We start from the raw sequence: 14,000 nt of genomic DNA on the forward strand, positions 1-14,000 counted from the left end.
TATTCAATCATTATGAACAACCACGTACGTACTGCTGACTGTACCGCCACCGCCATGGTGGAGTTGTGGAATTTTTACCTTTTTTGAAATCTGGTTTGCGTTACAATGAAATGAGTGATTCATGTGCTGCTGCTGCTGCTTCCCGTTTAACTACGGTGTTTATGACATGTTGTCGACTTACTCATCGCAACCTCACTAAGCAGAGGTGGAAGAAGTGCAACTTTACTTTTTCTTGAAAAACGGATGCTAAAATAAAAATAAAGTTTCAAAAATATCTTGTAAAAAAATAAGCTTCATAATATGTGTGTTAAAAAATGACCACAAAAAGTGTAAAATAATGATAAAATAATCATTTTGGCCATTGTCGGGCCGACACTTTGTTTACATCCTAGTCTAACTCTATCAAAGAATAGACTAGATAGGGTCTTCAACAGGGGGTCCGCGACTCCTAGGGGGTCCGCGGAGGTACTGCAGGGGGTCAGCGAAATTATTGCAAAAAAAAAAAAAAAAAAAAAAGTTTTTTTTTTTCACATTAATGTTAAAAAATAAATCATGATTCTATCCATTTTGAATAGCTTGAATACATGATTACTATGCAATTGACAGATTGTTGATATTATTGACATTGGTTCTCAGTTAATAAGTAGTATGTTTAGAAATGGTAGTGGTACGGCCCACCCTGCTCGCTGTAACTTGTACATGTTTAAAATAAAAAATATGTCGTAGCCCCGACCCCCCCACCCTACGAGGTGGTAGGGGGTCCCTGCTCCATCTCCCCATCAGTTTGGGGGTCCCCGGCCTGAAAACGTTGAAGACCCCTGGACTAGAATGTAAACAAAGTGTCGGTCCGACAATGGCCAAAATGATTATTTTATCATTATTTTACGCTTTTTGTGGTCATTTTTGAATAGAAACACATATATGAAGCTTATTTTTTTAATAAAATATTTTCGAAACATTATTTTTATTTTAGCATCCGTTTTTCAAGAAAAAGTTGACTATAGCTCCTTTAAAGCGGGCACTTTGTAACTTCTTTTTAATGAATACAATGTAATTTTGTCCAATCTCTATGAGTAGGTTAAGACTATGTCGTTTCCTCCCAAGCTTTCTGAACGTTTTTCACCTACTTTTGAAAAACCATAGAATATTCAGCATCGCTCCGACGCGGGAGCCCTCAAAAGATGCGCAACGGGTGTCCTGGAGTTGGAAAATAAATAATCCCTTTCCACTCATGACGATCCACTCCAAAGATAGACGCTTCCGCGTCAAGCTTGCACCAAGCCCCTTTCCCTATCCTATACACATTCATTATGGCTATTTTTCTTTTGTTCTTCTTCTAAAAAAACAGAAACGCTGTTTTTGTTCCGGTGACGTCATCAACGTGTCATAATATATATATAATAATAATATAATAATTGGTGACCCATAAGCTAGCAAACAGCGCCATCCAGCGCCAAAATAAGGAACTCGTCAAACTCGTCACATGGCGGCCTGGACCACTGAAAATAACTCGTGAAACTCGTCAGACGGCAGTTAATTATTTAATACAATATTACTAGTCTCCCTGCTCTTCTATTGGGACATTTAGATCGTGTCAAAGGTCACCTACAGACACAGGATCTGACACGTATTTTGACCTGATGGTCAATATTCAATTCATCCCCTGAGCAACTGACTGTGTGTATATGTCTGTCCATACCGTATGTCTGTCTGTCTGTATCAGTACGCAATACAGCTGCAATACCACTGGGTGACTAATACCTCAAATGCCGCTGTTGAGCAGCCTTGAAGTGTTTGAAATGATGTGTACTATGGAATGGCATAGGCTAAGGCACTGCTCACTCCCACCGGGTGGGCTTTGTTTCATGTCATTGTAACTGTTTCCTTTCCTTTGCTTGATATTCTATGTAAGGCACATTGAATGACCTTGTCGTTGCCAGGGCTGTATTGGGCCGGTGGGGCCGTTGCCAGGGGCCCTTGGCTCCCAGGGGGCCCTTGGGGGAACTGGGCCGCGTGGTCATTGACAATTTACTGAAATGTATACGTTAATTAAAAATGTGTGGGGGCCTCCTCTGTTGTCTACAGGTGATTTATTGAGCCACAGATGATCATCATGGCTTAAAATCCGAACTCGGTAGTGCCCGTCGGTTGGGAGGGGGCTTATGGTGGGGGGGCCCTAAAAGATTATCAGCCAGGGGCCCTCGCTGGGCTTAATCCGTCCCTGGTCGTTGCAACGTGCTACACTTGCCTTGCCGTTGCCTTTACTCAGCATTAACATATAATACACATAATGTAATAAAGAGGCATGTGCTTTGCTTACCAAGGAGTTGACCGTCTTTTTAATAGCGTCGTGCCATTTGCAAATGGTGGGGTAGCTGTCGGCCTGCAGAAGATACTCTGTTCCCGTGTTGGTCGTGATCTGTAACAGGAGGAGAGGAATAATGCTGGCGGTGATGATGCAACGTTAACCCATTTAGAACGGGTACACATTACTGTGTATCATTATTTTATGCTTTAACTAATGAAAAAAAGCAGATATACAAGCTCACAGCGCGGCCCCGAGTGCCAGCTTGTAGATCTGCTGTTTTTGAAAAATCGTGAAATTTAGAATTTTGACCCGATTCTGTAAGTGTCTTTTGAATCCTTCTAAGGTTTTTTTGGAAAAACGTATGTTTCTATGTCAGCAATCTGGCCAGCCATCGTCAAAGAAAAGGTCCTTTTCACTTAACTGGAGCTCAGTTAGTCTGTTCTTGAGAGACTTACTATGCCAGTGGTTCTCAAACTTTTTCATGTGAAGGACCCCCAGAATGATATTCATTTGACCACGGACCCGCATCTCAAAATATTTCGTTCCAGGGACCACCCAGAAGCAAAATTTGAGTTACAAACGTTCGCTTTGAAAATACATATATTCAAAGATTTGCACACATTTTCACGACTTTTTCAAAAATAGCAGATCTACAAGCTCGCAGCGCGGCACTCGGTGCCGCGCTGTGAGCTTGTAGATCTGCTATTTTTCACTGGTTAAAGCATTCAAAATTCTAGGCCTAAATGGGTAATCACAGCCACACATTAACACGGCGACGCTTCAGAGTTAAATCCTGATATCGTTTAGAAACACGTTGTGTCGTCGTCAACGGCAGCACAGTGATATCTGAGGTCACCGCAGCAAGAATGAGTATCATCGGCTCTTGTAGCGTCGCAGTCGGTCGGGTGGAAACCTTATATGTCCAAAACTGTTGTGGAGTCATCAATACGTCCATACGCGGACGAATGTGCCGGTGGCAAATTTGAGATTTTGTTATTAAACACCATTATACACGTTATAATTCATAAGACCAAATTACTGAATGACTGTCTCCAGGTTTTCTTCAGAATATTTATAACACAGATTTACGATGACACTACTGTATACCAGTAAATGGCACATTAGGAGTCCACTAGTAGGTGATTCTCCACACATTTATTTGCAAGGACCCCCATGACTCTGAGAGTGCACAAATGGAGTTCCATAAATGTGGTTCCATTTGAACACTCTCAGAGCGACAGACCTGTTATGGTCCTTCAGGGCGAGCTCCAAATGTGTTGCTGGTGATATTATTGTTCAACCATTCTGTATGTTATTGACCAAAATGTCCATCGCAAGCCAGCATGGCGATGACCCCTGGTTCCAATGGATCCAATGTAGTTACCAGTAAGACGCCTAAAGGCGAAAAGCGACCTCGCCCTACTGGCCATATATGGATCCTGTTAGTGTGGTTCTCCTAATGGGGCATCATCTGGGATACGATCCCTTTTATGCCCATATATGGAGAGATCCCTAACATATTCCCTTGTATGCCCCCGTTAGTGGTTCCCATGACATCACAACATACAATCCCTTTCATGCCCATACATGGAGATCCCTGTCTGAACCAGCCACACCACTGTGATGTCACCTGTTTATGCCCATATATGGAGATACCTGCTCTGAGTATCTGACAGACAATTGGACTCGAGTCATAGAGACTCGACTCGAGTCGCAAATTTGACGACTTGCAACCTTGTGACTCGACACGACTCGACATAACCTTGTGACTTGACTCGACTTGACTTGACATAACCTTGTGACTCGACTCGACTTGACTTGACATAACCTTGTGACTCGACTCGACTTGACTCGACTTGACTTGCCCACAACAGAAAAGGACTTGTACAAATGTCTGGACATCACTGTGATGTCACCTGTGATGTCACAGTGATGTGTCAGGGGAACCACAGTGTCAGGCGTTATCCCTGCTCTCTGAGTAATCTGACATCACTGTGATGTCACCTGTTACAGCGTTACACGTATACGGACAAGATGTGCCGGTTCTGACAGTAAACTGCAACCTACGGTCGCAATAAATCATTGGTATCATCGGTTGAATATTCATGAAACGCAAAGACAGACTTAACCACAAAAATATCAGATCTACAAGCTTATACTGTAGATCTGCTATTTTCCCTACCTTTGCGTGACACTAGTACGACAAAGTTGGGCATCAATTAACAAAAACATTAACCAGCAGATATACACGCTCACAGCGCTGAGCTTGTATATCTGCTATTTTTGAAAAATTGTGAAAATTAGAATTTTGACCAGATTCTATAAGTGTCTTTTGAATCCTTCTAAGGTTATTTGAAAAAAAACTATGTTTCTATGTCAGCAATCTGGCCAGCCATCGTCAAAGAAACGGTCCTTTTCACTTAACTGGAGCTCAGTTTGTCTGTTCTTGAGAGACTACCATGGTCAGTGGTTCTCAAACCTTTTCATGTGAAGGACCCCCAAAATTATATTTATTTGGCCACGGACCCCCCATCTCAAAACATTTAGTTCCAGGGACCACCCAGAAGCAAAACTTGAGTTACAAACGTTCACTTTAAAAATACATATATTCAAAGATTTGCACACATTTTCACAACTTTTTCAAAAATAGCAGATCTACAAGCTCGCAGCGTGGCTATTTTTCAATAGTTAAAGCATTCAATAATTCTAGGCCTAAATGGCCTAAGTGTTAACATAAAATTGTAATATGGAGATAGGAGCTTTCTCCCTGATAGCGATGGTACGGTGCTTGTAGTATCACCCAAACATCAATGACTGTGTGCATGTTGTGCGCGTGCGCGCTTGTGTGTGTGTGTGCACCGCGCGTGCTGTGTGTATGTGTGTGCGTGCGCGATGCTCACGTTTTGCACAGGGGGAGCGTGCGTGTGTGCGTGCGTGCACACCGAGGGAAAAAAAAAAGAGACAAACGCAGACTGTCTTCCTCAGAGGGGAGAAAACACAATTAGCGTGATACTTGTCATCTTAATATCGGGCCCGTTCTGCATCTCTCCAACGGTGCAGCATAACAGAGCTTGGCGCCGTCACACGGAATAATCGCAGCCTAGCGGAAGTCTTTGAGAAAGCATGACATCAAGGTCAGCATTGTCAAGTGTGGTTGAAATTACACTGATAAGAAGCACCACATTGAGAACGGAGAAGAGGGAAAAAAAAGGCTAAAAACATCAAAGCGAGTGAATAATATTTCATGCGCTATAATAGCGCCAACACGCGCACGCACGCACGCACACACACGCTCACGCACATGCACACACACCAGCAGTCATTTCTATTGAACTATTTTAATCATCAGGAAAGATAACTTCTTCCTTGTTGCCTCCGGGAGGTAATTCCTTTGGTCGTATGTGGAGGAGTTCAGGAATCACATAACCTTTTTTTTTTTTTTTCTTTTTTTTGCTTTTTATTTGGGGGGAAATCGTCTTAATTCGGCATGAAGAGCTGGACCCAGCCATAATTCTTTGTATCGCTACAAAACCCTTTTAATGAATTCTGTGGATTTTTTTCTTTTCTTTCTCTTTTTTTTTCTCCTTTTTATCAACCACCGTGCATGTGGAGGGCCGACGTAGCCGCAAGCTTGATTTATGCTTTGGCGATGAGCTGTCGTGACGCGTTGCTTGACAAAAATAACGTATTTCCAACTGGAAAGAATATATTTTCCAAGCGTAAATCAAATTTTATGATAGTATAGTATTGGAGTGAGGACAGAAAACAGGTGGAGAGGACCTTCGGGACCGGATCAGGAGTCGGATTCCAACTCACAGGTCCCCCTCACAACGACCGTCACTGAAAGAAAGAAAGAAAGAAAGAAAGAAAGAAAGAAAGAAAGAAAGAAAGAACCTGTGTTCCAATGGATCCAAAGTAGTTATTATAGTACAAATCTCTATTTCCGGTCACTCTACTGTCCTATCAACAAAGGCATAAAAGCCCAGAAATATAAGAAAAAAAAGCAGCCAATCTATACAACCTCACTTGTGTTACAATGTGACCGTTGTGAGCTTGTTAGATAGGCTATTTTTTTCTTTTTTTTTCTTTTTTTTTTAAATTTTGTTGAAATATGGATATAAAAGGTTTTGCTCCCTGCGAGCAATGCATTGTGGTCCATCCATGCACTAACTGGTTGAGCCACCAGGCTTCAAGGTTCAAGGTTCAAGGTTCAAGGTTGTACTTTGTTACGTCTTTTGTACAGGTACATAAGAACCAGTAAGACTCCCTAATCGGGAGATAAGCGACCGTAGGTGGCTTATCTCCACAAATAGGGCAAAAATGTGTTTTTCCCAAATCTTCCTGATCCATGTTGATGACATGAGTGTAGACATGCTGTGTAGTGATATTCGTGATTTTAGGGCAAAAACTGTAGGAGCAGTGTCCAAAAATGTGTTTTTAAAATCGGCCTGAAGGTGGCGCTAGAATAGGGCCATGTGAGAAATGAGGGGTGGGGTCTCCGCGTTGCCTTGGCGGACGAATAGGTACCGGCCCCGGCTCTCCCGGACGCTCCTAGCCCGAGTTACGGCATTTTATGTGCGCTGCAGTGGCAGGGGGTCCTCCACTGGGGGCGCCACCACTTTTGCATCCGTTCTGGAGCAGCAGGAGTCGGTGGTCCCCGGGAATTCCCCGTGAGCAGCCCCGTTGGGGTGGTCATTTGGTAATTTTTGCACATTTGGTCATTTTTTACATCTGGGGGTCCCCCAGGGACCTGGGGGTCCCTGGGGCTCCGGGGGTCCTTGGAGGTTGTAGTTTGGCAGGCAAGGAGTGTGTGTGTAAAATCTGGCATGGATCGGGTCAACGGGTGCGGAGATATAAGCAGGGAAAAAGTGTGACGTGTGACGTGTGAGCACATTTGGTCATTTTTTACATCTGGGGGTCCCCCAGGGACCTGGGGGTCCCTGGGGCTCCGGGGGTCCTTGGAGGTTGTAGTTTGGCAGTCAAGGAGTGTGTGTGCAAAATTTGGCATGGATGGGGGCAACGGTTGCGGAGATATGAGCAGGGCAAAAGTGTGACTGACTCACTGACTGACTGACGGACTCACAGACAGCCTGTGGAGGTTTTGGTAGTAAATGCGACCTACGGTCGCAATAAAAGGCAAAAGAGCCAAGAGAATGTAAAAATCACACCCGTGTGAACTGAGCGGTGGTTGTGGTGTGTGTGTGTGTGTGCGTGTGCGTGTGCGTGTGCGTGTGCGTGTGTGTGTGTGTGTGTGTGCGTGTGTCCATGCTGTGGTGGTGGTGGTGCGTGTGTGTGTGTGTGTCTGTCTGTGAGTGAGTGAGAGAGAGGTGTGTGTGTGTGTGTGTGTGTGTGTGTGTGTGTGTGTGTGTGTGTGTGTGTGTGTGTGTGTGTGTGTGTGTGTGTGTGTGTGTGCGCGCACGCGCTTGTGCGTGTGTGCATGCGTGTGTGCGCGTGTGTGCGTGTGCAGGTGTGTGTGTGTGTATTGCAGTTGATGCTCAGGCTAGACTCAACAGGCTAGACTCATCAGCACCCTCTTTGGTCACTCAGTGGAACTGAGGCTACATACAGGCTACAGACCCACATGGACGGACGGACGGAGACACACACGGCCATGCTAAGGAGCGTGGCTACTATAGTAGCTACTGTGCTTTAACTTAGTCCTGTCCCCGACTCACCATATTCCACTCATCGTCGCTGTCGGGTGGAAACCTCACATGTCCAAAAATGTTACTTTTCAGGATTCAAATTCAAATACAAGCTCGAGAACTTGCAGATCTGCTGCTTATTATTTTTATTATTTTAAGGTATGTTTTGGGCTTTTATGCCTTTATTGACAGGACAGTAGACTGACAGGAAATGGGGAGGGAGATGGGGAGTGACACGCAGACAGCAAAGGTAGTCGGGATCGGGAATCGAACCAGCGACACGCCGTCAGGCTACACTGAGCCCGTGTGGTAAACGCCTGGACCGGTAGGCCAGGGGGTGCCCCCCCAGATCTGCTACTTTAAGGATTTTGTGTGACACTGTTTAGTATGACCAAAGAAGGGCGTTGATTTGCTAAAAAGTTCAAATATGGAGATGAGGGGTTTCTGCCAGACAACGACGACGTCATGCAATCTGGACGCCCTGCAGACGTTTCTAGAATGTAACTAAGTACATTTACTCAAGTAGCCTACTCAACCTTTACTTTTGAGTATTTTCCATTCTTTTTTACACTCCCCCCCCCCCTTTTTTTTTTACTCCACTACGATTATTTGGCAGCATTAGTTATAATTTTAACCCATTTAGGCCTAGGATTATTGAATGCTTTAACAATTGAAAAATAGCAGATATACAAGCTCACAGCGTGGCACCGAGGGCCGCGCTGCGAGCTTGTAGGTCTGCTATTTTGGAAAAAGTCGTGAAAATGTGTGCAAATCTTTGAATATATGCATTTTTAGAGGGAACATTTGTAACAAAGATTTTGCTCCTGGGTGGTCCTTGGAACTATAATATTTTGAGATATGATTTTTTTTTTACAGGGGTCCTTCACATGAAAAGGTTTGAGAACCACTGACATAGTAGTCGCTCAAGAACAGACTAACTGAGCTGTTAACTGTTGAGTGAAAAGGACCTTTTCTTTGACGATGGCCGGCCAGATTGTTAACATCGGTTTTTCAAAAAACCTTAGAAGGATTCAAAAGACACTTATAGAATCGGGTCAAAATTCAAATTGTCATGATTTTTCAAAAATAGCAGATCTACAAGCTCGCAGCGCGGCACTCCCACACATCATTGTGATCATCGCCACGTCTACTTAAAACAAACCCGTGTCTACTTCTGCTTCTACTTCCTACCACCACCACCACCACCACCACCACTTGCCCTGCAGACTTTTCAAAGTGTCTTTGACTGTTTGAGGAACTGACTTTTCTGACTTGGCTTGCAAAGCGTCAGGAGCAGTTAAGCGGCAATCCTTTTGTGATGCCAGATCTAAAATGTGTGTGTGGGGGGGGGGAGGAGGGGGATGGTTCCGGGGCGTTCAGTCGCTGTCAGAATGCGTTTGTGAGCCCTCTCGTCTGGGGTTACGAGCATCTGAACCAGCATGTTTGCTCTGGAACACTGTTTTTCCTGGAGGCCGCCCCGGGACGCGTCAGTAATAGGGTCCACACCGATCAGACTGCATTGTGGGGGACAGGTTAGAGAAGAGACTGACTGGTGCATTCGGAAGCCCAGGCGATATACAGTGTATGCACACGCACAAACGCGCGCGCGCGCACACACACACACACACACACACAACCACGCATGAACCTAGAATTCTGTTTGACTACTTTGCAGCTCGTGGACAAAATGTAATACTAATAGGGGAACACAGAGAACATATCGTCGCTGTCGGGCAGAAACCTCGTATCTCCAAGTTTCAAATTTGAACGTTTTTTTTTTTTTTTTTTTTTTTCGTGAAGCAAAGCCCTGCTTCATCACACAAGGCTGTCGCACAAAACTAGTGAAAATAGCAGATCTACAAGCACACAACGCCTCGCGGTGCGAGGCGTTGTGTGCTTGTAGATCGGCTATTTTCACTAGTTTAGATCATTTTTTAAAACGATAAATACAAAACGAACGGTTTTGGACATACAAGGTTTTCACCCGACAACGACAATATTATCGCTAAACCTTAATTGTATTTCCATCTTTTTACGGTTAATTTTTCTTGGTACAAGAGTTCTGCGTCCTGGAAATAGTGAAAATAGCTGAACTACCAGCTCACGAGTCTCAGCTCAAGATCATTGAGGGGACAGGTTATGTGCAGGCACGTGCACACATAGACATCACAAAGGGCTCGAGCCCCATGCCCTTTTATCCGTCAGTAAAAAGTGCCCTCTCCAGACCATGAATGCAGTTTTGACTATGGTGAAAGAAATGCAAATGCCCGGTAGATCGACAGGGGTCTTCAACGTTTTCAAGCCAAGGACCCCTTAGTTGAGAGAGAGATGAAGCAGGGATCCCCACAAACTTTTCATAGATTCCACATAGTTTCATTGTTTGACAGCACAATCATCAGTGTATTTTGGATTCATGTCAATTTGTGTTTTCAGATATTTAACCACTTGAACCGTCAATACTTAATAAACTTGACCTTTCACTCTTAGTCTGCTCTTTTTCCCCTCTAAACCAAAGCTCCTTGCCGAAAATAGCCGATCTACAAGCTCAGTTGTGAGCTTGTAGATCTGCTATTTTTGTCTAAAGTTCTCAGAATATGGACGTTAGGGTTCAAGTTAATATAAAAAAGGAGAAAAAAAAGTTTCTATCACTCAAATATTTGGAGGACCCCCTGTAGTAACTCTGAGGACCCCCTAGGGACCCCCTGTTGAAGACCCATGATCAATAATGTACAGTATGTTCCATCAACCAGGATGCATGCATTGCCATTACTGTCGGGCAGAAACCACTTATCTCCATAATTTTGACTTTTTATGGCGTTTAACGCCCTACTTGATCATATTACAGCGTCGCACAAAAGCATCAAAAGTAAAAGCTCAAAATGAGCTTGTAGATCTGCTACTTTTGCAATTGTTGTATTTGAATTTGAAGTAACAGTTCTGGACAGTTCCCACCCGACAGAGGATGCATCCATGTACAGACTGTATATGTTTCACTGATGCATCCATGTACAGACTACAGTATATGTTTCACTGATGCATCCATGTACAGACCAGGGACGTGCTGGCCATTGGGAAAAGCGGGACAACTCCCGAACGGCCGGGTCATTCCCGGCCATTAGGAAAAACATAAAAATAAAATGTCGGCCTTCGTTCCATTTTGGGGGCTGGGCGGCCAACAAAGTAAATCGTCACTGTCGGGCAGAAAACCTTGTATCTCCAAGTTTCAAATGTGTAAATTTTTTCGCAAAGCAAAGTCCTGCTTCATCATACAAGGCCGTCGCACAAAAGTAGTGAAAACAGCAGATCTACAAGCACACAACGCCTTGCGGTGTGCTTGTAGATCGACTGTTTTCACTAGTTTAATTATTTTTTTAAATAATGATTACAAAACAAACGGTTTTGGACATACAAGGTTTCCACCCGACAACAACGAAATATAACTCATGTAATTGGCCCACTGGCTTGTCACTTGTCGTGATCTGAAATGGCAAATCTATGAGTATAGCAGCGCTATAGAGAGAGATCTCTCTCTATAGCACGCAATGAGGGCCTCTCCAACTCTTTTTCCCGGGCTGAATCAGGGGCCCAGCACGTCCCTGGTACAGACTACAGTATATGTTTCACTGATGTCTCCATGTACAGTATTGTGTTTCATCATTCATAGCTTTCTGGTGACGGACGCACAGCCTTGATTTTCATACGTACGGTACGTAGGACTGCAACTCTCATTACACTTGATTAAGCAATTAACTCTTCTGCCACTCGGATTTGCTGGCAAGGGCAGCAATAGAGACGATGTTTTAACTCTGGTACACTTTCATACTTAGCAGTTAACGTTTTTCGTGAAATTACAGTGAAGAAAAAGCAGACCCAGAAGCACAAATGTTGCGAGGATTGTTGATCGGCTATTTTCACTGTTTGAACTTTTTGGAAATATATGTAGATTATGATATGCCCAAAATAGGAATTGATAAAAAATTGACCATTGTTTTTTTTTATAATCCATTCATTTATAATTATTATTATTATTTTTTGACTGTTGCACCCGTATGACTTATATAATCTATACGTGTTCTGTGCTGACATGACGTTATAATATCACAAACTCTGAGAATGGGTGTAGTTCTGACGCAATCCCCCATCCGAGGTAAAAAAAAAAAAAAACGTCATCATGTACAACATTTACTTTATGTTTTACAGAGTAATCCGCAGATTTACAAATGATGCCGAAACTCGGGCTCCGTCCTTAAATCCTCGGATATCCACGTGCCTTTTTATGAAACCAATGTCCTCTCTTTAAGTTATCCCCGCAACTTTGTTATCTTGAAATCCAAAGATTCAACATGGTTGCTGCCGCCGTAAGACCCTCGTGACATCGGGGGGAGGAGGGGGACGGGGGGGGGGTTAAGAGTACGGTGGATTTAACACTCGTTCCGCAGGCTCGCGCCCCCCCACAGAAACGCATCCTGAACGTTTGCTTCGCTCCGCTTTTCTTCCCCTGTCATCCGCAGACGACACAGAAGTCGTCCATTGAAACGTCAAGACTTACACGCCAAAGTCTATCTGAATAGCCGATAAGGAAGAGGGCTCATCCTTCTGAAGTCTAATCAGGAGAAGGGAGAGCAAACTACTTAAAAAAATATATCAAACATTTTTTTTTCTTCTTTAGGAGGCAGTATGGTCAAAGATGCATTAGAGATTATCAAGAGGCAGCCTGAAGAGATGACAAGCGGACTCTCTCTGTCTATTCACTGGGTTAATGAAAAAGGCGAGATAAGCTCCCCGCAAACTAAATGCGGCCACATCCAGCCTGCAGTCCTGATGTCAGCTGTCCTAATCTCGCCACGCACAAAGGTAGGAGCATGGTGGCGCTGCCTCCTCTCGTGTCAAAGCTCATATTGAGCTGTAAGGTTGTTTTTTTATCCCGGGCCGCAAACCCTCTCGTAATAAGATGCCTTGATGTTAATCCTGACGCGCGGCGAGGCACCCTCTCTCACACAGTTTGTGATTTTAATTAGCGCGGTCATTTCATTCTCAGGAAAAAAAGAAATGTTTGCCGGAGAGATGTTAACAGGGACGTGCTGGGCCCCTGATTCAGCCCGGGAAAAAGAGTTGGAGAGGCCGTCATTGCGCGCTATAGAGAGAGTGAGAGATCTCTCTCTATAGCGCTGCTGCTACTCAAAGATTTGCCATTTCAGATCATGACAAGAGACAAGCCAGTGGGCCAATTACTGTACATGAGTTATATTTCGTCGTTGTCGGGTGGAAACCTTGTATGTCCAAAACCGTTTGTTTTGTATTTATCATTTTAAAAATGATTTAAACTAGTGAAAACAGCCGATCTACAAGCACACAACGCCTCGCAGTGCGAGGCGTTGTGTGCTTGTAGATCTGCTGTTTTCACTACTTTTGTGAAACGGCCTTATATGATGAAGCAGGACTTTGCTTTGCGAAAAAATGTATACATTTGAAACTTGGAGCTACGAGGTTTCTGCCCGACAGTGACGATTTACTTTGTTGGCCGCCCAGCCCCCAAAATGGAACGAAGGCCGACATTTTATTTAACATTTTTTCCTAATGGTCCAGGCCGGGAATGAACCGGCTGTTAGGGAGTTGTCCCGCTTTTCCCAATGGCCAGCACGTCCCTGGATGTTAATGTGTGTGAAAAAGCAAATATAGCCCCTAAAGGCCTCTCGATTCCGATATATATCCCCAAATTGGAGCTATACTGTAACCAACAGCATAGGAGGTAATAATGAACCAAACTATACCTAGGGTCTAATGGTGGAAGAACAATGAATGCCGGGCAAATTGATAAACTAAGGCAAATAGAGAATGGATTTGGATACCAAATCCCTTGAGAAGTCCCCAGTCTCTGAGCAAACAGACCGAGAATTAACAAAACCACATTGTTGTCATTGGCTGGGTTTGGTAGCAGTTATTACAACTCCCCAGTGCGTAAAAACTGAGACACTAAAGCGCATCCGGCATCTTCAGTACACAGAAAATCCTCTGCGATAATTTAACTCGGATAGTACAGTAAGTGT

General features: G+C 44.0%; 1 protein-coding gene across 1 annotated transcript in view; it reads right to left on the reverse strand.

Annotated features, from left to right (window-relative positions):
- Nucleotides 1–14,000, reverse strand: part of arhgap15 (Rho GTPase activating protein 15) — a gene marked incomplete at its 3' end in the record, with an annotated part of 160,563 nt that overhangs the window by 102,616 nt on the left and 43,947 nt on the right. Inside the window, exon 6 of the mRNA XM_080752939.1 lies at nt 2,321–2,419. Within this exon, the coding sequence (XP_080609065.1) occupies nt 2,321–2,419 (99 nt within the window). The remainder of the gene's footprint in view (nt 1–2,320; nt 2,420–14,000) is intronic.

This window comes from Nannobrachium achirus (assembly GCF_963921795.1).
Source record: "Nannobrachium achirus genome assembly, chromosome: 22".
Classification (NCBI taxonomy): domain Eukaryota; kingdom Metazoa; phylum Chordata; class Actinopteri; order Myctophiformes; family Myctophidae; genus Nannobrachium; species Nannobrachium achirus.